Source organism: Vipera berus, assembly GCF_964194415.1.
Source record: "Vipera berus genome assembly, chromosome: 3".
Taxonomy (NCBI): domain Eukaryota; kingdom Metazoa; phylum Chordata; class Lepidosauria; order Squamata; family Viperidae; genus Vipera; species Vipera berus.
Genome location: NC_138204.1, coordinates 148,684,945 through 148,712,542, shown reverse-complemented (window position 1 = coordinate 148,712,542; position 27,598 = coordinate 148,684,945). Strand labels below are relative to the sequence as shown.

The 27,598-nt window shown below is 38.3% G+C and overlaps 1 protein-coding gene across 1 annotated transcript in view; it reads right to left on the bottom strand.

The window, feature by feature from the left end:
* Positions 1–27,598, bottom strand: part of PHACTR1 (phosphatase and actin regulator 1) — a gene marked incomplete at its 5' end in the record, with an annotated part of 247,351 nt that overhangs the window by 44,877 nt on the left and 174,876 nt on the right. Inside the window, one exon of the mRNA XM_081324401.1 lies at positions 4,642–4,722. Coding sequence (XP_081180527.1) covers positions 4,642–4,722 — 81 coding nt within the window. The remainder of the gene's footprint in view (positions 1–4,641; positions 4,723–27,598) is intronic.

Sequence of the window (27,598 nt, the reverse complement as noted above, 5' to 3'; positions counted from 1 at the left end):
TATGGAGGCAATGATCTGAACATTGCTTGAAGGGAGGACTGCCTTTTCTTGGCCTTTTTTCAGAAGGAAAGGAGTAAACTACAATCAACCCAACTTCAAAGATGGCCTTTTTTGAGAGAGAGAAGTTGGAAATGGTGCTGGATGGAAATGCTCCTAAGCAGATTGAATTTAGAGGGGCTTAAGTTTTAGATATGCTTCCTTATCTTCATACTTTCTCCCAAGACCGACTGGAATCAGTGAGACTTATATTCAAATAAACATGCACATGTTTGTGCTGAAAGGTAAACAGTTATATAAAAGCAAAACTGTAAAGCCAATTATAATTGCATTACTGCCTTCCCTTTTCAAAAGATACATAAAATAACAATACTGTTGAATGCCGCTAAGTCAAATGTGCTGAATATTGCTAAGTCAAATGAAAGACATTTGAACTGTATATAATAAATGTTAAATTTCAGTACTGTGTAGTCCCTTCATTAATATTTCACCGAACAGAAGGATTTAAAATCAAGCTGCTGGCTGTCATCTGTTGAGTTAGATGGTTGGAAACTGCACAAGAGATGACAAAACTAAATAACTTTAATCTTTTTTTAATCAAACAGCAATCTTGCAACTAAACAGAGCAAATTACTCTAAAGAGTTGTGTTTTTCTTTAATGGGCTTAGAAAACAGTTCTCCTCTTTAGTACAGTATTCTATTTCTAAATTTATTATTCATTTTTCATGAAATGATCTGTTAATAGCTTTGACTTACTGATGTATTTCTGGGCTTCAAAATTGGACTCAAAGAATCATACAGTTAAAAGAGTCTTTATAATTTAGCACCACAGAAAGCCATGGTAGATACAACCCAGATGTTTTTTGCTTACGTCACAAATGTTATTCTCAGACAATAAAGTAGGCGTCCAATTAGTAACCATTTTAGGTTGTTGCTTTCCTTTTTAGCAAATACTTAAATTCCATCAACAAATAGGTTGAACTGGGGCACAGCTGATGAGAAGGAAGATTTGAGTCTAACTTCTAGCAGAACTGGAGGAGAATGCTAGATCATTATTGCCAGCTATATTTCCTGTGGTGTGTCAACTGATTTTTTTTCTTTGTTTACATGGCAACCTTGATCTATTTTCAAAAAAGTGAAGGTAGCTTGTGCTAGAAAGTAGTGATTCATTTTATGAAGAATGTCCAAAGATTTGATGTGCCTTAGGTGTTATAGGTGACTTCTTAATAACCTCAGCAATTGGGTATCTCAAAAAGCAATCCAGTTTATGAGCATCTAAAATACATCTTTTCACAATGGAATATTTCATCTGAATATTTTGTAACACTGAATATGACTCTGAAATGTGAGCTGGATCTTATGGCCTCTATGACCATCCTTTCTTGTAAAAATGTGAACTTTTAAGGCTGCAAAAATATGGATAATTAAGCTAGAAAATATTCCAATACAATCAAACAATATTTTAACTAATGAAATTTGGGTTGTGAAAAATTGTGAAATGACAAAAATTCTTTAATTTCACAACATATAGGCAGATTAGTTTCAATTGGGAAAATCTGACAATCTTAGACCAGGCCAAATCCAAAAGTGCCAGGGAATTTCTAGAAGCTCTGACAAATCAGCCATCAATTGACACATAGGCATTAACAACATCTATAGGTTGTGAAAAAGTCAATCAACCAGACCAAAAGAGAAAAAGACTCCAGCACATCTCCACCAGTAATCAGCACTCAGATCAGCAGAGATGAACTCCAAGGTCACCTTCAGATCAACAACAACAACAACAACAACAACAACAACAATAATAATAATAATAATAATAATAATAATAATAATAATAATAATAATAAGTTGGAAGGAACCTTGGAGGTCATCTAGTCCAACCCCCCGCTCAGGCAGGAAACCCTATACCACAGGTCGGCAACCTGCGGCTCCGGAGCCGCATGCGGCTCTTTGAGCCGTCTCTTGCGGCTCCCAGCCGCCCGGTGCGCGCGCACCTCTTCCAAAGGGGCAGTGGTGCGCGCGCACCTCTCCAAATGGAGAGTGGCACCGCCCGTTTGGAGAGGTGCACGCGCACCTCTCCAAACGACTGGAGGTGCGCGCGCACCTCCCCAAACCTTTGGGGAGGTGCGCGCGTACCTCCGCGCGAACGGGCAGCGGTGCCGCTCTTTCAGGAAGCTGCCGCTTTCGGCAGCTTCCTGAAAGAGCGGCGCCGCTGCCCCTTCGCACGGAGGTACGCGCGCACCTCCCCAAAGGTTTGGGGAGGTGCGCGCGCACATCCGGTCGTTCGGAGAGGTGCGCGCGCACCTCTCGGAATGGGCAGGGGCGCCGCTCTTTGCGGAAGCTGCCGCGGCCCGTCTGCTAAGCTGCCGCTTTCGGCAGCTTCACAGACGGGCCGCGGCGGGCTTCCTGAAAGAGCGGCACCGCTGCCCATTCGCGCGGAGGTACGCGCGCACCTCCGGTCGTTCGGAGAGGTGCGCGCGCACCTCTCGGAATGGGCAGGGGCGCCGCTCTTTGAGGAAGCTGCCACGGCCCGTCTGCAAAGCTGCCGAAAGCGGCAGCTTTGCAGACGGGCCGTCGCCATCGGGCAACCGGGAACCGGTTCCATCTCATTTTTAAAAAAATGGCAGCCGCGTGCGTCCGCGCATGCGCAAAAAACCTTTTTGCACATGCGCGTGCATGGACACACGCACGCGGCTCCCTCTTTTTTTAATTTGTGATGGAACCGGTTCCCAGTGGCTCTTTTTCTTTTTTAGGTTGCCGACCCCTGCCCTATACCATTTCAGAAAAATGGCTGTCCAGTCTCTTCTTAAAAACTTCCAGTGTTGGAGCATTCACCACTTCTGCAGGCAGGTTGTTCCACTGGTTAGTTGTTCTAACTGTCAGGAAGTTTCTCCTTAGTTCTAGGTTGCTTCTCTCCTTGACTAGTTTCCATCCATTGCTTCTTGTCCTGCTTTCAGGTGCTTTGGAGAATAGCTTGGCTCCCTCTTCTTTGTGGCAGCCCCTGAGATATTGGAACACTGCTATCATGTCACCCCTCACCCTTCTCTTCATTAAACTACACATACCCAATTCCAGCAACCGTTCCCTATATGTTTTAGCTTCCAGTCCCCCAATCATCTTTGTTGCTCTTCTCTGTACTCTTTCTAGAGTCTCGACATCTTTTTTACATCGTGGTGACCAAAACTGGATGCAGTATTCCAGGTGTGGCCTTACCAAGGCATTGTAAAGTGGTATTAGTACTTCACGTGATCTTGATTCTATCCCTCTGTTAATGCAGCCTAGCACTGTGTTGGCTTTTTTGGCAGCTGCAGCACACTGCTGGCTCATATTTAAGTGATTGTCCACTAGGACTCCGAGATCTCTCTCACAGTTACTACTATCGAGCAAGGTACCACCTATACTATACCTGTGCATTTGATTTTTCCTGCCTAAATGTAGAACTTTACTTTTTTCACAATTGAATTTCATTTTGTTAGATAGTGCCCAGTGTTCGAGTCTGTCCAGATCCTCCTGTATCTTAAGCCTATCTTCTGGAGTATTGGCTATTCCTGCCAGCTTGGTGTCATCTGCAAATTTGATGAGTTCCCCATCTATCCCCTCACCCAAATCGTTGATGAAGATGTTGAAGAGCACTGGGCCCAGAACAGAGCCCTGGGGCACCCCACTACACACTTCCTTCCATGTAGATGCAGTTCCATTGAAGACCACACGCTGAGTACGGCCTGTCAGCCAGCTACGAATCCATCTGGTGGTGATGTTATCTAACCCACATTTTTCTATCTTATTTTCTATCCAGTAGTAGGTTGTGATATACTTTATCAAATGCCTTACTGAAGTCCAAGTAAATTATATCTACAGCATTCCTCTGGTCCACTAGTTTTGTCAAAGAATGCAATAAGGTTTGTCTGGCACGATCTGTTTTTGACAAATCCATGTTGGCTTTTAGTGATAACTTTGTTCGCATCAAGGTGTTCGCTGATTTGTTGTTTGATTATCTTTTTCAGAATCTTCCCAGGTATTGATGTCAGGCTGATAGGTCTGTAGTTTCCTGGATCTATTTTTTTCCCCTTTTTTGAATATGGGAACTACATCAGCTCTCTTCCAGTCCTCTGGTAGTTCCCCAGTGCTCCAGGATCTTTGAAAAATATAGTTCAGTGGTTCTGAGATCACGTCTGCCAGTTCCTTGAGAACCTTGGGGTATAATCCATCTGGTCCTGGTGATTTGAACTCAATCAAGTAAGCAATATCCCAATCAAGAAACTGCCAATGAGCCATTAATAAACAGCCCAACGAAAGAATCCCTAAGACCGCCCCCACCCAGACAGACAGGCAAGACACCAGAATAGAAACCGACAGCGAACAGCACTCCTTACTAGCACTGATGATGTTACCTAGTTAGGGTAATGAAACGTCTGCAAGAAAACAAGCAAGCTCAGAGAGCACCCAGGATCTCTCAATATTTTAACTTTAATACAAAAGCTGCTCCTGAGTGCATTTGAATTTATTGTTTATTGTTGTTTGGAGTCCAGCTATTACAAAAATCCAGATCCAGGTTTTGGACTTGCTACAAGAAATTCTTGCAAAAGCAAATAATATTATCCACACACACCACTGTCTCTGTGAATTGACAGTGTTTCTTACCTTTATCAAATATTTCCTTCAGAACTCCTCTCTTGATAAGTTCTTCTCTGCTTTGCCTCATTGATATTTTTCTTTCGAGCGCTAACAAAAAAAAACAAAAACAAGTTGAAATAGTGAAGTTATAAAATACGGTATTAGGAAACTAAAAAAACAAACTGTTTTCATCCCTTGAAATACTTTTATAATCCTGAAGAGTTGAATAAACTCAAATCATTGAATTTTTTTTTCATCTTCTATTTTTACCAATATTTTCAACTTTACTAAAAGGCATCTGCCCTCATTGTCCTCCTATTTACTGATTTTACATCTGACTTTAATGTTAAGATTTCTGATTGGCGTGGTGATGAGCTGAATTTATGAACATCCAAGGAGATTATCTATCTTTTGATTGCTTGATCAGTAAGCAGAAAACTTTTTGTTTTTCTTCGCCTAAACTGCAGTTTTGTAGTGTCTTTCATTAGATTAATTATGGGTTTGAAATCAGGAAGACAGAGAAAATAGGAATCGCTTCCTCCTTTTCGGAGGGATAGCAGCTTCTTCAGATTGTTGAAGAACAATTGAAAGATTGAGTTGCTGATTCTTGAACGCAGAGAGAAAGCCAATAACTTTAAAGGCTCTCTCCCGTGGTTTATGGTCTTCTAAAACAACTGTTTTTTCATATTCATATGCTGTGAATTAAAGCTTTTTGGTGCTTAAACAAATGCTTGAGATGCTTCCAGTCAAGAAATATTGAAGTTGAATTTTTTAGTAATTGATTTAATTGAGACAAAAATTGCTCAGCTTAGTGAGGAGAAAGATCTGGTAAATTATTAGGTTCTCAACTGAAACTGCTGTAACAATAACAAAGCAATATTATTCTGACTACCAAGAATAGACAAATAATTCAGCACAAATAATGATTCTATTTTAATAAATCACTTACTCATAAATCATTTCTAATTTTTAATGCTTAAATTTCCAATATTGAATCTAAAGAAAATCATTAAGAAGAATTATTATTTTTTAAAAAAACTAATATGGTTCTTCTGAAGATAAATAGGAAGCTGCTTATGTCTATCTATTCAGGAAATAATAGGTTTTTGTTGTTTTTTTTAATTGGATTAAAATGTGGTACTTTAATCCTTTGACCAGCATTTTTTTCATAATACCTTGATTTCTCCTCCAATCATTACTTCACCCCCTTGATTAACTCATACAGTGAACCTGTCCTTGGAATTTCTGCTCTGTTTTAATAAGGATACTCTAGGAATAAAATTTCAGCTGGAGTTATTGTATGCTGATGATATTTTATGTACTATTGATCCTTATGAATATTTTATACCAAAATGTATAAATATTGTGTAATAGTTTTATAACACCTACTATAACACCAAGTAGATCAGGAGGGAAAAATGACCAGATGAACTAATACTATTTTATTGTAAAACTACATTAACAGAATCTTGCAAGTCTGAAAGTACAAATCTTTCACTGTCTCCTTTACTGCCTGAAAAGCTAAGAAGGGTTCCTTCTCAGCCTTCCTCTGCCTATTACGCAGCTGTGGGCTAGGCCTTCACTTATTTGACATTCAACAGGAAGCATTTGTTCACATTTCTTGTTCACATACCATTAACCCAGGTTATTCAATTCAATATAGAATGGCTAAAATATGCTCTATGAGCTATCGATAGCCAGAGGAGTTATGGTGAACTTTTGAAGGAAAAACTCTGCAAAAGTGGAATCGATGACCGTGGCAAACGGCAAGGAACCGATGAGCAGATTGGTTCCGTGGAACCTCTCAGGATAAAGAGAGGATGGAAAAAACCCCACATATGTTCGGGATGGTTGCTCCACATGAGCAGACCCACAGGACAGTGGATTTTTGCCGATTTGAGTACCAGGAAATGACATGATTAGTCATCTTGCTTGCAACCATAGTGGAGACTTTAAAAGCACACTAAGTTTCCAAACCTCACTTTCTAATTAACTCACTTGCTAATTAACCTTTGGAATGACAACTTTGAAAATGCTGGATGCGTCTGCCTTTAATCCTGAATGAAAGAACATTTTAATTGTGAATTAAATGAATTTAAAGAATCTGAAATAAGTAGCAATCATGCAAAAAGCACTATAGACACAATTAGATAGTTGTATTATCTAGCCCCTCTGACATCATGGCAGGGACTTGGTCTCTTTTTCATTACGGCAATAATTCTACTGTGTTTCTAGCATTAAAAGCAACAAGGTATATTTGAAAAGTCTTGGACAGAAATCAAAGGTTGATCATTATTCACACGATAAACTTACATTTTGGGACAATCATGGTTTGAAACTTCCATGTAAACAGACAAATTAATAATAGATGAGGCACTTACATATATGATCTGGCATTGTCCTGTTTGGCTTGCAAATCCATATATTTGTTAATATTGTTTGGGGAACATTAATATGGTTTGAAAATGGGAATGTGATTTTGATATATTTCAAAAATGGGATTTATCATTATATGGAAAAAATATGGATATATCAGGCAGGAGCAAGAACAAGTGTGATATTTTTTTAACAGTGAAAAGGAGCACCTATGCCAGGGGTCTTCAAACTTGGCCCTTTTATGACTTGTGGACTTCAACTCCCAGAATTCCTCAGCCAGGCATGCTGGCTGAGGAATTCTGGGAGTTGAAGTCCACAAGTCATAAAGGGGCCACATTTGAAGACCCCTGACCTATGCAGATTTGCAGAAGTGACCTGGGAAATCTCACAGCAGCTGTGCTGAGCTTTGCAGAGGTAGACGGAGAGACGCTTTGCTCCTATCATGATGCTTTGTGAGCACTTTTCAAATGCTTTCCTGGCCTTACTAGAAGTTTCTTTCTTTGAGGGAACTGAATTTTAAAAGAGCATTTTTCAAATAGACGCCTTTGTAATTTTGTAGTTACATTTGTATAATTTCTATTTCATAGGAAAAAATCTACGCAATAACTGCCCATTTTCCCTCAGACATTTAATGTTAAATAAGGTCATAGTTTAGTTGTTATTGTAGTATATACCTACTGGTGCCAGTTCACATCAAAGGATATATATATATATATATATATGTTTCAAATGTTAACTATTTAGATTACCTTGCTAGGCCCCAAACATGGGGCAAATCTTTATTTCCTGTTCGAATCTCAGAAGGGTATAGCTGGCTGAGGACGACTAAGGAGTCAGAAATGCATCTCAGTTTCCCTTTAATTCTTTGTTAGTAATTTACACACACACACACACACACACACACACACACACACACACACACACACACACATATATATATATATATATATATATATATATATATATATATATATATATATATATATTTTCTGAGGTTTTCGCGGGTGTTTGTATGTGGATCTTTGGTTATTCGGGTTTTTCCCCGCATAGAACTAAAGGTGTAGGAGCGACGTCGCTCCTACACCTTTAGTTCTACGCGGGGGAAAACCCGAATAACCAAAGATCCATATATATATATATATATATATATATATATATATATATATATATATATATATGTAAATTTTAAATTGCTAACAAAGAATTAAAGGGAGACTGATATCCGTTTCAAACTTATTTGTTCTCATCAGTCAGCCATACCCTTCTGAGATTCAAACCTGGGCCGATTGCACCTTAGGCAATTGTTCTAACCTTTAGGCAACTGGCTCTTTCTCGCTTTGTTAGCTGAGAAGCAAGGGAGATATGTGTTAAGTGTTTGTTAAGTATTTAGAATACCTTGCTAGGCCCCAAACATGGGACAAATCTTATTGCCTGTTTCAGCCTAACCCAAGGCCATCCACAGGCAGTAGTCACAGCAGTGACAGCTCATATTTGTGTAAATTTTTTGGATTGCTAACAAAGAATTAAAGGGAGACTGATATGCATTTCAAACTTATTTGTTCTCATCAGTCAGCCATACCCTTCTGAGATTCGAACCTGGGCCGATTTCACTTTAGGCAATTGTTCTAACCTTTAGGCCACTGGCTCTTTCTTGCTTTGTTAGCTGAGAAGCAAGGGAGATATGTGTTAAGTGTTTGTTAAATATTTAGAATACCTTGCTAGGCCCCAAACATGGGATTCTAAATACACACACACACACACACACACACACACACACACACACACAAACATATATATGTATATATGTGACCTTTCAGGAAATTTGCAAATCTCTTTATTTCCTACTCATTGCAAGAGATAATTACACATGCTGTTCAAAGGGTTTCATAAGATGTCAGGACTGCTGAATCTATCACTGAGGTATTGAGTCCCACTGAGAAACAGGTGCACAGTTTCTGTGATTCTGTCAGGCATCAATAGCTATTTTGATTTCTCGTTCTTTCATCAAGAAAACCAGCATTATTTAAATTGAATGTGGAATAGTTGTTGCTATCCTAGCTGTAAGTTATATAGTGCCATGAATAACTCCTGTTAGCTCTCTTAAAGTCTTTTACAATGTTATTGTCTCATTGTCTTCCCCAAAGTCTAATCAATCCAACCACATGTTTCATTTCCCTGATCATTTTTTAAAAACTTCATATCAACACACCTCTCCAGCCTCCATCTGATTCTCCTAATCTTCATATGATTTCGTTTATATAGCATATAGTAAGTCTCAGGCCAGTTTGCAATTTTATCAACGTATCCTTGCATTTAAATATAAGCCTTTAATTGATGTGTGTTGGTTATTTTCCCTCTACACAGTACCATTCATTTTTTATGTTATGATGTTATGTTTTAATAATTATAATTGAATATATGGGAACCTACAGATTAATGTAGTTTTCAAAGAAAAATGAGATAAATGCATTTTTTGTTCCAAGGTTCAGAAAAATGGTTAGCTCTCTGAGTTCAATGAAACCCAAGGAAATGCAAATCAATAATATCTGAACGATGCTAGAAGCCTTAGCTAACAGAGGGAACTGCACTGAGAAAATTCAAATCAGGTACATACAGATGTTTCATAAATTGAAAATCTGTTTAAGAAAAAGGTATTTTTTTAAAAAAAGAGAATGCTTTAGATTGGATAGAAATTCCAGAACAAATTATGCATAGGCAAACTAAAAGAGATATTGAATCATATTATTTCCCAATAAAACAAAAGATATTTATCCATAAGACACAAAAGAAAGACATTTTAACAAAATCTAGCCGGGCTTAAAGGTCAACCAAAATAAAGGGGAGTAGTAGGCCATCCATATTGCAAGTGCTTTTTCCTTTTGTTTAATTTCTTTGTGAGAAACCACAAACACATCTCTGAGCTCTCCCTCAATTTGTAGCAGTGCCATCATCACAGGAAGCCAGATGGATGACATTTTCTACCAAGGGCTGGAGATGACTATCTCTATTTCAGCCACCAGAACTATGCTTTTGTGGTTGGAAGGAGACATGATAACAGATTTGGAATTGTGACAATGTATCTCTAGTTTTCGTTTCTCTGCCCTTAACACCTAATTGTAGGAACATGTAACATAATTTTCCACAGGAAGTCAAGGGATTTTTCATTTCTACCTTCTTCTTATTAGCTTGTAAAGAGGGACACAAGATGTGGCAACATCACAATCATTTTTTTCCAAATCAGGTGTAAGATAAAGAAGTCAAAAATATTAATACTAGGTTTTGTCGGTGGATTCTAGAGGAGTAAGAGGCAACTCATCCATGAACTTATGTGTGGGAGAAAAAGGACGAAGACAGCTCTTGACTAATACATTGCTGAAGCAGATAGTAGAGAGCTCAATTTGGGAAGATTTTGTCTGTAGATGTGAAACAATAAGTATGGAAGAATCAATACATATCATTCTTGGTTTTGGGCCTGACAGACTCTGTGATGAGAAAGCTATGCAATTGTTTGGATAGTCCTGCATTGTGCTGACCTCCATTTAGCATAAAATAATGCTGCACCGATCAATTTCATAAACGGTTTCATTGTAGCTAACTTATTTTTTTCAATCAAAATTTCTGGTGAGGTATAGAGACCTGATGATGTCCTTGAAAAATGGGGATGACATTACTGCTGAAACCTGTAGCTATATGCAGGAGCTGGGCCAGCAAAATCTCTCTGGACAGAGAGATCTTGCGATTTCCCACTTATTTGTGTCAACTAAGCTTCAAACCTAGTGAATAGACTTCCCCATGCATCCAAATTTCAAAGTCATCCATGAGTGTCAATGTAGGTTTCTTTCATTCGCAATTCCCATCAGCAAACTTATGTGTGTATCTAACCGATTGTTCCAGCCACACAGAGAAAATAAATCTTTGCCATTGGCACTGTGACCAAATGAGAGAACTAGCAAACTAACAAACAAACAACCAACAATGGTATAACAAAAGAAGATAAGAGCAAGTGAACATAACGACAATGTGATGAATTGCTTACAAAACCCATTTCAGGTATTTTCACACTTCCGCTAATAGATATTTCTATTAAGGAGGAAGGAGAAGATAGAAAGGACAGGCTGCATTTAAAAAAAGAGAAACCTAATCTCAGTTTCAAACAGGTGTAGAGCAAGGTGAGAAAAAATCATATTTTATTTGGTTGAATAGCAGGAACATTATGTATTTAGTCGGCAGTTCTTAACTGCAAAGCAGGCCACATTAGGATGTTTTAAAAATAGCTATCCCGATCATATTCCCTGCATTAATCACAACTAAGGGTATCAAACCACCTGGAAAATTCAGATCCTCAATAGACAGCAGCAGAAGTTTTCTGCTGATTTCCCACCATCTAGTAATCATCCAGCCAATACATCCCAGATCTGATGGTCCTACCAATGGTCCAAATAATACAGAACAGCTTCAAGCCACAATTTGGGCCCTTCACATCAACACAGATTTAGTGTTGCAGCTTGGAAGTCAGTGTCATAATCTGAAAGTAAAGTGAAATTTCAAGGCACCTGGGATGATCACGCTGTAAAGTCGCGTGCTTCACAGAGAGGCGGACACAGAGCTGGGTAATGATGAGTTTATTCAGAACAGAACGAACTGGGGGAACAGGGGAACCTGGCGTCTATTTGTACCTGCCCAGGTGGATGGCATCCAATCAGTTCAAACCTGGGCTTCCCGCCAGTGCAGGTGACCAATGGGTTTAAATCCTGGCTTCCCGCCAGGCTGACCATGCCTGGGGCTGTCAACAGCTTAACTCATTAGGCTTATCCCGCGTGAGCAGTTATCGCCAGGAGCTGTCCAACCCCCCTGCTGATCTGCACCATCAGCCTCCTGCTGTGCTGTCCTTTGTGTATGCTGAGAGGCATACACTGCACACGCCACAGCCACACCAGAAGTAGTTAAGACAGCTAACTTCCTTAGATATCAATTTGTAACATCTACCCCAGTGCAATTCTATGGCTAAATATTATGGTGATTTTATTATGGTATTGTCTTACTTTAATATATTATCTGCTATATTGTATTGTCCACATATCATACATATATCTGTATAAGCTGACACTTTATTTAAACTAAATGTGTACACCAGTGATTGCATGACCTCTGTAAATGCCATATGCTAAATAAATAAACCTGATGAGCCTGAATAAACAGATCATTTTACTTATAGTGAAGTGGATCTGCTTCGCTTCCTTGCCTAGACTTCTCACTGAGAATGCCAACAGAAACTTCACTGAGTAATGCATTTTTCAGCACCAAAGAAGGGGAAAAAATAAATACCAGCCTATGTCAGGATTATCCAGGCTGTCTTGCAAAACATCAGCTTTTTGGTTCCTTGCTACAGCCTGGGAGAAAAATGGAGGAGGAGCAAGCATACTTGAATGAACAAACTAGGGAACAGCAGAAAATAAATTTGCTTTTGGAAGTTGATAGCTATTATAATATATAGAAAATGATTCAATTCATGGAAAACATAAACAGGATGTAATGAACGTGTAATAAGAAACATCCTGCTAGTAATTAAGCTACCTTTACGGTCATCTTAAAGTGTATCTAAAGTTTGAAGGGTCAGCGCAGTGTTATGTGTTGCCAGGAAATCAGAATCTAAAATGAGCTCAGTGCTGAATTAAAAGTATTTAAGAAAGCAAAAAAGCAAAGAAACAAAAGCAAAAAACAGGATCATACTTTCTGTGCCATCACACCCTCAATTTCTGCCATATTGTTTGGTGACTCTGTATATATATAGTAACCATGTATCGAGTGCTGTAGAGAAGTGTACAGAGGGCCAATATGTATAATGTTTTCATATATTTCCTGCAACTGAAAATGGATGCATTACCAGGGACTGCATGTTCTGAGACTAGCTGTTGATAAGCATCTCCTGGGCCTGTGCACTCTGCCTTTCTCGAGCCCTTTATTTGTCAACCATACTTGAGGATTCACATAAAGAACACATCTCTAAAAATTGTGCTTTTTAAGTACAAAGTGCAATGTCTTCTTCACAATTCTATTGCTCAATGATTTGAATATCACCCTCTGGAATATAAAATGGAAATAAACCCTGCAATGGTATGCTACTGTGATTTAACTTTATGCTGTTGCTAATTATTATCGATTGTAATACGACAGAAGTGTGGCAACTGAAGAGCCAAAGGGGTAAAAAAGAAAGAAAGAAAGAAAGATGACATCTGGCCCAGTTCCCCAGCAAGGAAGAAGGAACAGCTGTTTCATACAGTTTGACTACTATTTCACTGTAACGCTCTGCAAATGGTCAAAGTGGATACACTGAAGGAAGCAGCAGAGATGATCACAGAGCCATTCTCAGTGATCTTTGAGCATTCCTGGAAGACTGGAGTAGAGAAAATATTACCCTCATCACCAAAAAAAGGGAAGAAAGAAGATTGGTGAAACTGCAGAACTTTGGGTCTTATGCATGGCAGAAGTAGAGGATAGGGAGACCTGGTTTGGTGGTGGCATATTTGTAAAGAACCTGGTGTCCTTATTGACACAAGTTAAATTTGAGCCAGTGTTATAAATGCAGCTGTTGCAAAGGCAAATCCTATCTTGGGGGTGCATTAAGAAGAACATGAAATCCAGATCTTTGGGAAATAATGGTTCTGCTCTAACTTTGCACCAGGTAGGTCTCATTTAGAATCCTGGGTAAACACAGTTTGAACGGAGCAAATTCGGAGGCGGATTTCCAAGGTGGTGAAAGTTTGGAAACCAAGAATAATGAGGAACAGTTGAAGGATCTGTGTTGTTCAGCCTGTAGAAAAGATGAGTAAGGAGACATATCGTAGTAGTCTGAAAATATCTGTGGGACTATCATTCGGAAGAGGGAGAGGACTTGTTCATTGCTTGAGAAGATAATTGTTAAGATAATGGAAGATAATCAAAATAGGTTTAGGCCAGATATCAGAAAGAATGTCCTGAATGTACAAGTTACTAGGTGATAGAGCAGGCTGCTACCTGAAATACTGTAGTGAAATTTCCTCCAACACAAGTCCTGAAACGGAGGCTGGGTGTCAGAGATGCTCTAATGCAGGGGTCCTCAACCTTGGCAACTTTAAGTCTTGTGGACTTCAACTCCCAGAATTCCTCAGCCAGCTCTAATGGATTCAGCACTAAACGTCCTCCATGGTCACCTCCAGTTCTCTAGTTCTATGATCATACTGCTATTACAAATGAACTGTTTCAGGTTAAAATTACCTAACATCAAATCTGTTCTAAAAGTGGTTGCATTTTTTTTAAAATATAAATGCAAAGTAAGAATTTACTATTATATTTTTCTAAATGACACAGTATGAATTGACCCAACCTTCCTCAACCTGAGACACACCAGGTATTGGGACTACATTTCCCAGATCATAGACAATATGCCATGCTAAGGATCATAGAAGCTTTAGTGTCAACATCTGGAGGGTGCCAAGTTGTAGAAAGTTGACCTGAAGGCACTTGGGTTATCCCATGATGAAACTGGTCTGGATATATTTTGGGCATAGACAGGGTGCTTCCTGAGACTCCTTACTTCCATAAAAGTGAGGACATCTACAGTATCTAATATAATAAATAAAATAAATAATTGTCCTGTCTCCTAATACATTTCAACAAAATTACATGTACTAAAGCCAAGTATACTTGATTTAAACAAAAGGATCACTGCGGGTTTAAATTGTGAATTTTGTGGATTTTTAATGTTGTGTGCCACCTGGAGTAACTATGTATGAATTGGGTGGCTATATAAATTTGTTTAACAAATAAATGAATGTATCTTCTATGCTTATAGTACACTTCAGCTGAAATCTCAGAAACAGTTTGACATCTAACTGTACACACAAGTAAGCATTTGGGCATTGCCTTCCTGTATCTCTGCATTTAATTCATTACAGTATTCAAAATGAAGACTTGTCTATTATTCCCAAAGGAAAGTGCACCTGCTTATGATTCAGGGACAATTAGAAATGCCACAGCAATGAGCAGCTACTTCAGAACTTGTGTGAGTAGATAAGAAAACTGCTTATCTGTGATCCAGAACTCATAGTATGTTTAGGCAATATTTTTAGCAAAGTGTTCTGTTCCATCCTACGACCGACCCTGTTTGAATGTCAGGGACAACCCCGTTTTATAGTCAAGAGGCTGGAAAAACCCCAACCAAATTTATTTACAAAGAGTTCAAACAAAAGTTAAACGAAAAGTTCAAGAGTTAAACCAAAAGTTCAAACAAGAGTTAAACAAGAATAACAGACCAGGACTCTAGCAGAAGATCTTCAAATGGTTGCCTTTAGCAACCAGCACCTCCCACACCTTCCCCTTTTATCAGCAGTCCCAAGGCATGGCTTCTCATTGACTTCCTCTGTTCTGCTCTGCTAGATTGCCTCCTGCTCCTAGCGTCCCTAAACAAAGCCAGCTGTGGATCGTCTTCTTCCAATCCCTCGTGCTCACATGGCTGAGTCTGATGAAGAACAAGGAGGGGCCAGGCTGAGAGTCCTGCAGTGCATCAGAATCTTCATCTGACACCAAAGGCTCTCCAAACCCCTCCTCCTCCTCCTCTTCAGAATCATCCGACTCAGCTGCCGGAACCTCAGGCTGACGCTGAATCACAACACAAAGGAGTAGCAGCTTATTTGCTAAGTCTTAATCTTCCAAATAAAGTCAGGGCCTATATCTAACAAACAGAAGAAAAAAATCATATTTCAATAGTAAATGAAATCAAATGAAACATGGAATTTAATAGTATAATTATGAATTTATCTGCTCAGGCTTGGAGTCAAGATACAGACTTCAATCTTTTTTGGTGTAGGTGAAAAGGAAGAACATATATCACAGTTTCTTTCAAACAAAACTGGAAACGAAATAATTATCAGGATGGAGAATGTCTTTTGGTTCTCCTTCCTTCAACAAAAACGCAACTATATACTGTTAACTATTATATTATTAATATAATAACTTTCCTTGTTGAATGGAGGAGCTATCTGAAATTGAAGTGCCAAACATTAAAGTGCTTCCTCCACCAATTCAAAAAATAAATAAATCTGGCATTAATCCTATACATGCTTACTTGGAATATCTGAATAAAGATAATCTGATTTTCTTTCAAATAATGCACAAGATCAAAATGCTACATTTCCCTAAATGTGAGCAGTTCACAATGGAATTTACTTCCACTCCATGTCAGAACCTACCCAGTAAATGAGATTTAGGAATATTGTAGAAGTGAATGCTGAACTCCAACTCCATACAAATTATGACATACATAAAACAGTGCAGGAATATAATATTCATGGGATAGGCAACCTTGGCTCTTTTATGACTCATGGACTTCAACTCCCAGAATTCCTGAGTCAACAGTGCAGGAATATAATATTCACAGGGTAGGCAACCTTGGCTGATTTATGACTCATGGACTGACTCAGGAATTCTGGGAGTTGAAGTCAATGAGTCATAAAAGAGCCAAGGTTGCCTACCCTGAACTATACCAACATGATGTACAGATTGCTGTTCAGGAGAGATAAATGAATGAAATCCAATCATAACTTTTGTGAGGAGGCCTAATACAAACTTGTAACATGATTTCTCTCACCTACTTCAAATATGAAAATATATAAAGGACCAAATTGGAACCACCGTGTTTTTAATGCCCACAGTTTTCTATGAATTAGAATCTTGATTTAATGGATTCCTTTATTGTGCTTCTGATGCAACCTGACCAAAATTTCTGTCCAGACATCATCCCAAAATAACAGATGGGACAATTGTCTGAACTGAAGTTGTCTGGATGAGTCAGTTCAAGTGAAGTTTATTTTATTTTAATTTTATGACACTTAGATTTCTGCAGCTACGTAATTGTTACTTAATACTAATTAGCAAATAAGTATTTTATGCAAATATTATTGTATTCAGTTGAGAACTGGGAATAATGGAGCACCATTACCGTTTCACCATAGACTAGTCTGATTAACTATTTTTGTTTACTTTAACATCCAGCCTGAAAGCCTTCTGAAGTCCCCTGACCATTTTGTAATATTTGGATTGGATTTAAATATGGCTAAAACTTAAAAATAACTAATTCATTAGTCAAAGCTAGAATGTTCATAATTATTTAAAGTAGAGTGAGCTCTGCCTTAGAATCATAAATATTCATTTTTTTAAAAAAATAAGATAATTGGTATTCTACCTTCCTGCTTACACAGTATATGCATAGTTCAGGGGGAGAGATTTGCAGATATTGTAGCAATATACACTGGTCCATTTTTTAAAAGTTTATTTCTTTTAAAATTTATTTACATACAAAAGCATGCCTTGCAAAATAGGCAATCCTGGAAAAAGCATTCGGTGACCAGATAAGGCTTACTACAAGCTTTCCAGAAAGGAAAATAAAATTGCATGTCTGATACTAACTTTTTAAATATTAAATTATAAAAAATTGTGACTGTACAATATTCCCATCCTGCCTTGTATCTGGAGGAAATCTGGGGTAGCAATAGCAATAGCACTTAGACTTATATATCACTTCACAGTGCTTTACAGCCCTCTGTAAGTAGTTTACAGAGTCAGCACATTGCCCCCAACAATCTGGGTCCTCATTTTACCCACCTTGGAAAGATGGAAGGCTGAGTCAGCCTTGAGCCGGTGAGAATCGAGCTATTGGTAGTTGGCAGAATTAGCCTGCAATACTGCATTCTAACCACTGTGCCACCACGGCTATTGCATTAGTTGCATTAGATATCCTAGTCATAGATATCTTTAGGGTTAAGAGTATATAATTCATTGTTATTAACATGAGACTCCCTCCCACAACCTATCTGGGTGTAGGGACTACATGCAGATAATGTAGCAATTCTTATTTCTATGTATGCATTAGATGGCAACATATTCATGTGAAAATCTTGTTTATCTAGTATATTCATAAAATTAATTACTGTAAGATTTATGGAATAATGTTCAACACCCAAAAATAATTGCTTTAAAATAACTAAGGAATTTAAAAAGTTTGAACATATGCCCTTGATCCTCCCTGAACACCAGTACAGTTTTAAGTTGCCTCTAGGAAGTTTCCACTTGAGTAAAACTTGGTGAATAATTTAGTGTATTAAAAAAGCAACACAAAACTGTCATAACTGCACCCTCTGAAAATCAGTATTCAGAGTTAAATAATTGCTTTTTGATTAAATGGAAGCCAGGGAGTTTGATTTAGTTATTTTAATATATGGAGAGGCAAATCTTAGGCTGGTAAGTATATTTGGAATTCTGGCACCATATTCTGAATTCTGAGATTATTCAAAACTTGTGTTAGGAGGACCATGTATCTACAAATTATATCATCAGGGATGTCCACAGAGTATGGTTAAAAATGTCAAGAGGGCAGCTATGACTGTGTATCTGAAACTATGAGTGTTGTTACACATTAAAAAAACAGGTAGAATTTTGATTGCACTAGCGAGTTGTCATCTTGATTTTTCAAATCATCCTTGTGTAGCGTATTTTTGTAGTATCAATATGGATTTTGTTGTCTGTAAATTGTCACTTCCAGGATTGTAGTGACCAGGCTGGCCAAGGGCCTCCAAAATGGACACTCCTATTTTAATTTATTTTCCATCATTGCAGACTGCCACATTGACACACATCTAGCTTCTTCATAAATTGTAAGCTGTAAAACTGCAAAGCCATAAAGCCACACCCTATTAATCACTAGAATCAAGGATAGTATTAAGGGAACAACATGCCAACCAGATGGCATAGAATAAGCAGGTATTAATCTCCAAAGACTTGTCAGAACAGGCATGTTCTAACAGTTTCAGGAAGATGTCTAAGCTAGAGGTCAACCTCATCTTGGGGAGGGAAGAAAGCTTACTGTACTCTAAAATATTAGGGCAGCAGAGAACAGCCATGTCTTCTGCACTTCTGCATCTCTCAAACTGAGGGTACATGAAACATCATCTCACAAAGAAGGATGAACAGAGTGGCAAACAGGGTTTGGAAGAGGCTATCCCATAGACAACCGGTATCCAAACATTTGTAAAGCTTTATGGATTTAAGCCACCATTTTGATTTGTACTCTGGTGGACTGTTGGAGGAAGCTCTTCTATCTGTTCCAAATCACTAAAAAAAACCCCCAAAACAGAGAGCTGATTCCCTGATATTGTCATTTTCACACCAAAGATCAACTGGACTTCAGAATAAGCAAGCTAACAGTTGGTGTCCTCATCTCTATAATAAAAGATTCTTAGTTAAACTTAAAATAGAGAGTTTTGGGGCTAGCCGCTAGCCCAAAACATTAAGCTGTTAGGAATAGGGAAACTCAGCTTCAGTTATGACTCTCATTACCTCGAGGTAGTTGTTATGTACTGGGTTCGTTGCTTCAATGACGAGATGAGGCGAGTGAGTTCAGCAAAGATCATTGTTTATTGCTTGCAGGATCTGAACTGAGAAACAGGGCTGCGAATGTAGCAATTTATACCCTGGCCTCTAGGCCGCAGCCAATAGGTTTAAAGCAACCTATTGCCGCCCTTGTTGTTGTTAGTTGCGAAGTTGTGTCCGACCCATCGTGACCCATAGGGACAATGTTCCTCCAGGCTTTCCTGTCCTCTACCATCTTCTGGAGTTCATTTAAGCTCACACCTACTGCTTCAGTAACTCCATCCAGCCACCTCATTCTCTGTCATCCCCTTCTTCTATTGCCCTCAATCTTTCCCAGCATTAGGCTTTTCTCCAGTGAGTCCTTCCTTCTCATTATGTGGCCAAAGTATTTGAGTTTTAGCTTCAGGATCTGGCCTTCTAAAGAGCAGTCAGGGTTGATCTCCTCTAGGACTGACCGGTTTGATCGCCTTGCAGTCCAAGGGACTCGCAGGAGTCTTCTCCAGCACCATAGTTCAAAGGCCTCAATTCTTTGGTGCTCAGCCTTTTTTATGGTCCAACTTTCACTGCCATACATTGCAACTGGGAAGACCATAGCCTTGACTATACGTCTATGACTATATTGCCGCCCTAGAAGCAACCAATATTTTAAATAGAATTAGAGGTTAGAGATGGAAGTAGTACATGCCACTGTGAGCTTTTAGAAAAAATCCTAATGTAGATATTTCAAACAACTTAAATAATTAGCCATCTCATTATATAGATTGAAAATGCAGATAGTTACGTCTCTCTCTCTCTCTCTCTCTCTCTCTCTCTCTCTCTCTCTCTCTCTCTCTCTCTCTCTCTCTCTCTCCACATATACATATTTTATACAGATTGATATCTACTTTTTAATAAGCAAGAAGTCACAGTATACCTATCAACAATATTTTAATGGGATTTTTTGCATTATGCTTAATTTTTAAATATTTTATTTCTATAATTTCTGTCCCTACTTTTTGCCTATATTGTAGAAGTAACTGACTTAAATGTACTACTTAATTTAATCAAACAACTTTTAAGCTGCTCAAAATATTTCTAATGGGTTGATTGTGGGCATAATTTCATCTTTCGAAAAACAATTTCTTAGTATGTCTGAATGAATGAAGAACTGGGCCATATGCTTATTCGAGTAAAAGTTTCCATTTCTCAATGTGCTTGTTCACAGTAGCTTTTGCCAACATAATGCCCTTCAAAGAACACCAGGCTAAGTTAAGATACTTGAGTTGTATTTAAAAAATAAAAGCTTTTTTTTTAAAAAAAAAATCAGTTATTGCTATGGCAAGCCTAAATTTTCCTTAACTGTAAAAGTGTATGTCATCTCAATACAACAGAGTCACATTTTTCTTTTTAGCGAGAGACTCAGGGGTTCCCAACCGGGAGTGCGAGATGATATTCCAGGGGGTGTGAAAACTTGGGTTTTCAAAATTATAGCGTATATGCATAATTTGTTGCCATTATTTTGAACTTTTGTAAGAGGTGCGAGAATATATCAAAAGCATTCTAGGGGTGTGGGGTATAGAAAAGGTTGGGAGCCGCTGCTATAAACCAACCAATGTTGCTCTTATCAATAGGTTAAATGGAGGTTTGACTGCAGGACTGGTGATATCTGACATCATTATTATTTGCCAAATTATGAGGACAAGAATAATCCAAAGGCATGTGTATCTATTTACAAAGTCATACAATGAGAAAGATTTGCATAAAATCCATTGAGAACAATATTCTGAAACTTGAAATAATAGCAAAGTGAGACAAATTGTTTGGAATTAATTTCACTGATTAACATAATAATATTCCAGAATCCAAAGAAGGAAGGAACAATGCATAAAATTAAATAAACTATGAAACCCTATGAAATAATTTCTTTTCCATCTTCTCTGCTCTCCAGCATATCTTCATTTTGTCAACCCCCATCCCCCAATTCCTAATTCCTACATATCACAATTTGATTTTTTTTAACTGTTAGTTGTCAAATAGTAACATACCCTATCTGTCACTGGATCAAATACTAAAGTAGCAACCAGCACCTTGAATTGCACTTGGATACACACTGGTAACTAATGCACAATGTATTACATGTGGTGCTGTGTGTCCAGCATCAACGACTACCTGCACAGCCATATTCTGCATTGGTTGAAATTTCCGAATGCCTTTCAAGGACAGCCCCATGTAGAGGTCATTGCAGTAATCTAAGTCAGAGGTTACAAGGGCATGGGTGACAGTGAGCAGGCCTTCCTTAATTATACATTTTAACATCCCGATACAACCTTTGCTTGAAAAAAGAATAGTAAAGATTATTAAGGGTTCGTCCCCCCCCCCCACATGATGCAGCATGAATATGCTCTGGAAACTGGTTTTGTATGCCATGTCATCATGATACAGCCATTATCACATCCTCAGCCCATAGCTAGGAACCCTAAACCTGTCCTTAGCTGTTCCAAATATAAAGTAATGTTCTTCTAACACAGGCTTTGCAGTAGGCATGATTTAGCACACTTCACTCATAATGTAGCTGATGATATGGTCAAAGGCTGGCCACTTTAGGCTGTAGTATATACACACTTGTCCCCTCTAGTCATAGGGTCCAGTCACCTTGCATGGCCAGTTTCTCCTGGGCTGCAAGAGAGGATGGGTCTTCAGCTTCGGCACAAGGATCTACCACGTGATGCCTGATTGACACTTTTTGAGTTACTCTTCAGGTCTTATGTGAGCTCTTTACATGCAGGGTTTAGTCCTCTTTTGAAATAACACTTGAAATAACATGGCTGGTTTTCCTGCTAGAAAGTCACACTCAGTGGGACAGGGAATGAAAACATAATTATCCAGTAATTATTTAACTTAACATAATATTCAAATATTATGTGACTGCTCTAGACTGAGTAATAGATTCAAAGGCTCTCACTGGAGAGTTGTGAAGGGGAATGCCAACCACATAAGTTGCAATTTGAAGTACAATGAGCTTTCCATACCCCCACAAAAAACCCAGTCTGTATGTCTATCTGTTTGCGGGTGAACCCTGCTGTCAAAATTGGTTTTCTGGGATTCCTCAAAGTTTGTGTACATGGAGTGAATTCTCAGAATAGTTGACATCGTCACTCTTAGTACTTCTCAGCTCCTAGTGAGAAATGTTCCCCCTTCTTTTATAACTGCATTGGCCAGTCACAAAAATATTGGTTGGTTTGATAACTGCATCAGTGCTGAGCGAAGTGACATTTTGTCATTACAAAAAATTGAAATGGAATAATTGCAAAGTGAAATTTAAGATTCTGATAAAGAATATTGACTTAAAATTATTATAGAATGAAAATTATAGCATAATGATTGGGAGAGTATATAAGTATACGTAGATATGAACAATATAAATGTACTGTATATAACAACAATATATGTATAATTATACTAGTATATCAACAATATATGTTATCAATATATATGTATATAAATGTATATATCAACAGCAATAAAAAGGCAGGTGGCTTCTTTATGTGTAATAAAGAACTCTTTCATTTTATGCATAGCCTTTTCTCTTAGAAAAAAAGCGAAATGGTATTTTTAGATCGCTAACTTAAAAGCACTCAGAGCCATCTGCTATTCTGGGCTATATTATTCACAAAAAGCACAGGAATCAATAGAGTGACTGAATAAATAAAACTGACATAATCAAGAAAATAATTAGATGATATTAAATTCAGGAAGGAGTGCAGTTTTTTCATAAAATGGTATATGGTGTAATAACAGATTTTTGGCAGCATGTTGTCTATTTTTTAAAGCTGGGTCCATTTATTGGTTTTTGCACTTGTGAAATCAAAAAGAAGACACCACCCACTCATATTCTTGCTCTCCTTGTCAGAAACTGACTCCAAGATCTCAGGCCGAATTGAAAAATCTAAACATATTGATATATCCATTGAGTATGTTCACAAAACTGATAGTGGCCACTATGGCAAGCTGACAAAAAAAAGGAAAGTAAACTTGCTCATGATCATTATGTCTTAGCTTGGGAGAAGAACAGCTGTTGTTCCTTCAATCAAAAAAACTTTTATGTGATCAGATTCAGAACACTCAGTTAATTAAGCTAAGAATTTCTAATTAAAAAGAATGTGATGCTCAACCAGGAGATGGCTCTGGCTTTCTGTTTTCAGGCTAAAGAAAAATATGAAGACTATACATATATAGCTGTAGTTACCACTTTACAGATAGATGCAGAGGTCTGTTTATATATTTGTTAACTGGAGCCTACAAAACTGGATAGAATCCCAATAAAATAGAGTATAGAAAACCGAAGGACAGTCTCTATTATTATAGAGTTTAAATAACTACTTCATAATCAAGCTTTAAAATACACACATATCACACAATGTTCAACAAACAAATACATTCTCCATTAAAAACATAACATAAAATCTATCTTCCTATATTAGGACCCTTGATGTTCTTTATGATATGATTTCACGTACGCATATGTATGTGTGAGTGTGTTTCTCTGTGTGTGTGTGTCTGTGTGTGTGTGCGCGCATGTACACACATACCAATTCAAACCTCTGATCAGCACTCATGCCAAAAATTGCTTTTGGTATTTCTCAGCAGAAATAGCCAGGATTTGAAGGAAAGCCAATATCCACATGCATTTTGCAACAAATTTCTCCTTGAATAATAAAACACTGTGAAGTTTCTCTAAACAAATTAATCACCCAGCAATGTAATGGAGTTACAACTTTTGCTGGAGAATATCAGTCATGTAGCCTTCACACATTAGTGCTGCAGCCCTTGCAAAGGGATGTAAAAAAATAACACCTCCACTGAAGAGAGCAAAGGGAGGCCGTTTAAAAAAAAAGGCATACACATGCTGGAAAGGCAAATCAACACCTTTGTTAGCAGCCCCTTGGCTTTGTTCAAATGCAGTGGAAGGACAAAGGTTTCACAAATCACAGCTTTTCTTCCCTGTTTTGGCATCATCTGAAATATACAATTAGGAACATTTTCTTCTGCTGCTTCACCGCTCTTTCAACAACAACAACAACAACAACAAATCGAAGCTTTTAGAAATGGTGGGAATCGGGTGGAAAATACACCACGTCTTATTACAAAAGAAACCAGCTTTTTCTTCTACCAATGTTTGCATGCATACACACTTACAGGACTGCAGGGTTTCGTTCCTGAATAAAAGGTCAGCAAACCTGTCTTCCATCCCTCACACAGCTGCTCTTTCACAGTAAGCTTCTACTGCAGCTTTTTTCCTCCCTAAATAAAAATGCAGAAGAGTTCCACGATACCTTTGTCAGGCGCAAGAAACCAGGAGCCAGGATGAGTTCAAAAGTGCTATGAGTTCATTTCATACTACTGATAGCCAAGAATCTGATCTACTAACAGTCAGGGCAAATTGAATATCAGAATAAAAGAGTCAGAAGGGACCTTAGAGGTCTACTACTCCAACCCTCTTCTCACGCAGGAAAACCTACACCATTTCAGACAAACGGTTGTCCAATCTCTTCTTAAAAACTTACAGTCTTGGAGCACCCACAACTTCTGGTGCTAGGTAATAGTCAACAGAATTCCTAGAGGGGCTGAACTTAGGTCTTTTGTGGTAGCATAATGACTCTGAACTGATGGCGCATTTGACCCCTCCCTCAGGCTCAGCCTAATAATCTCTTACAATGTTCTGGTGGGAGGATAGAAGCAATACACACAGCTCCAACTCAACTAACTTTCATGAATCCACTGTTAACAATGTTAGTAAAACTCCACCCCCAAAGAACTGCTCTTTGTAACTACAGGTAGTTCTTGACTTATGATCACAGCTGGCACCAGAATTTCCATTGCTAAACAAGGCGAGCCTTCTTTTTTTTTAACCACGGTTGTTAAGTGTTAATTACCATTTAGTGTCATTAAGTGAATTCAGCTTCCCCCACTGACTTTGCTGGTCAGAAACCAGTTGGAAAGATCATGAATGGCAATCACGTGACCTTGGGAAGCTACAACTGTTGTAAATCACATGCTGGTTGTCAACCACCTAAATTTTGATCATGCGCTTATGGGGATGCTGCATTGGTTATAAGCATGAGGATTGGTTGTAAGTCACTTGTGTCAGTGCCATTGTAACTTCAAGTGGTGGCTAAACAAATGGTTGTAAGTCAAGGACTACCTGTATACAAACTGCACTGGAGCAAAACATACTACTAACACATAGTGCCCTTGGCCCACACAACTCTCACTTCCTCCTGGAAAATGAGTTTTCTCAGCAGCCCATCTACATAGTATTTTTTATTTATTAATCATATTTGTATAGCCGCAAATCTCACATCAGAGTGTTGTTTCTGGACAGTATACAACATTTTGCCCATTGATGAAACCTGGCAGCTCTGGAGGAATTCAACCTTATTTGCTAATGTTTCTCACATGTATTGAGATTGCTTAATTCCAACAAACATTTTTCCCTGCAAAGACTCTAAGGCAATACTGCTGATTTGTGGGCTTCTGGCAGTGCCAACTGCTGGCCCAGAGCCTATTCATAAAGAAATAATGCTGGCGGGGAGATATTTGGATCTTACATACATTGTGATCTAGACAGGGCACTGTTCGTTTTAATTATGCTGCTCTGGAAATCCACATCTTCATCCATCAACAATGCTTTTTATTGGAAGAAGTTCAGGAGTGAGATGGATTCCTGCTCGTTCAGAAAACATCCTAGTTGGCCCTAATCCTTCTCCAACAGTGCAGTGAGGCCTGAAAGTCAAGGGCGATGCTCATTTCAGTTTTGAAGGCCTTGTGACTTTTCTATTGCTGTTTATTGAGAGAAACTGGGTTGGAAAAGGTTGGAAGGCAAAGAAAAATGCAGAAACAGCTTGGGAAGGCATCTGTGTATGGTTGTTTCTGGCACAGGAGATGCTGGATAATGGTGAGATATTCCAAAGGATGAATTTGTGTTCTTCCTTTACTGATTTAGTTTTCTACAGATTTCAAATGGTGGAGGAGAATTAGTCCTCCTCCTCAATTTTTGGCTGCCCATTTGAAAGACAATTAGATAAGACAATCCTTCATAACATCCTACGTTGATTTGTAAACGTATAAAAGCCTTAATATACCCTATGTTACTTTTAGTCATGAAAGCTGTAATTAAAGCCAGGAGCTCTGGATATGACTGCAAATTCTAATTGTCGGCAGTCTTCGCACAAGGTTATGTCATCTTAATTAAAGTTAATTTTGGACAGCAGAGGAAAAGGCAAGAGACAAGAAACACGTGCAATCATATAGATGTGCGCCATTTTTGTTTCATTACAATGGCTTTCCGTTTCAAAAACTGCACCCCCTGTATTCCTGTGACCTGAATACTTTAATTTAAATGCCTGCTGTTGCGATAAATGGATTTTCAATGACTGACAATGAGGATGACATATTAGCCACTGAAAACACTTTTTAAAAGATGAGCTACTTGCAACTGAGAGAGAGATTGATGTGATGGCTGAAGTGCTACACCAGAAACCAAGAGACTGTGAGCATGAGGTCTCCCTCAGGTATGAAAGCTGGCTAGTCAGTTACTTTTTCTCAGCTCAGTCCACCTCACAGTATTGTTGTTGTTGGAAAAATAGGGGACAGGAGCATGTATGCTGCCTTGAGTTGGTGAAAATAAAGGTGGGATAAAAATCAAATAAAAATAGCCCATTGCTAAGATATCCAGTTATATTGCTCCTGCAGGCAGGAAATGTTTCCACTGAAATATTTGTGTTTGTGTCTTAGAGCAAAAGAAGCAATTTGTCTCATTTTAAATCATCTTTCAAACTCAGGAATTGAAATCCAAATGTTAGGAAAGCACAAGGGAAAGTTTGCCTTAAATATTAACAGAATGATTATGACATAAGTTTTAACTGACTTCATTTGATTAGATCAAACTCGATTGCATCATTTGACATATCGTGATGTATTGCAACGTTTTTTGCCTTTGTGGAGCCAGGGTGTGCGTGGCCTGTGCATGACGCATGACACATCCAGCCTCGGGCTGCCAGTTTGGCTCCCCTGGATTAGATGCATTGACTATTATCATCATTAAAGAAATGTGCATTTTACATGTGAATATAGAAAACTTCAAGCAAATGTTGCAATACAGTCCTAGGGACTTATTTCTTAAATATTTATCCTGCGTTATGAGCTGCTGTATTCTTTGATCTGAAGT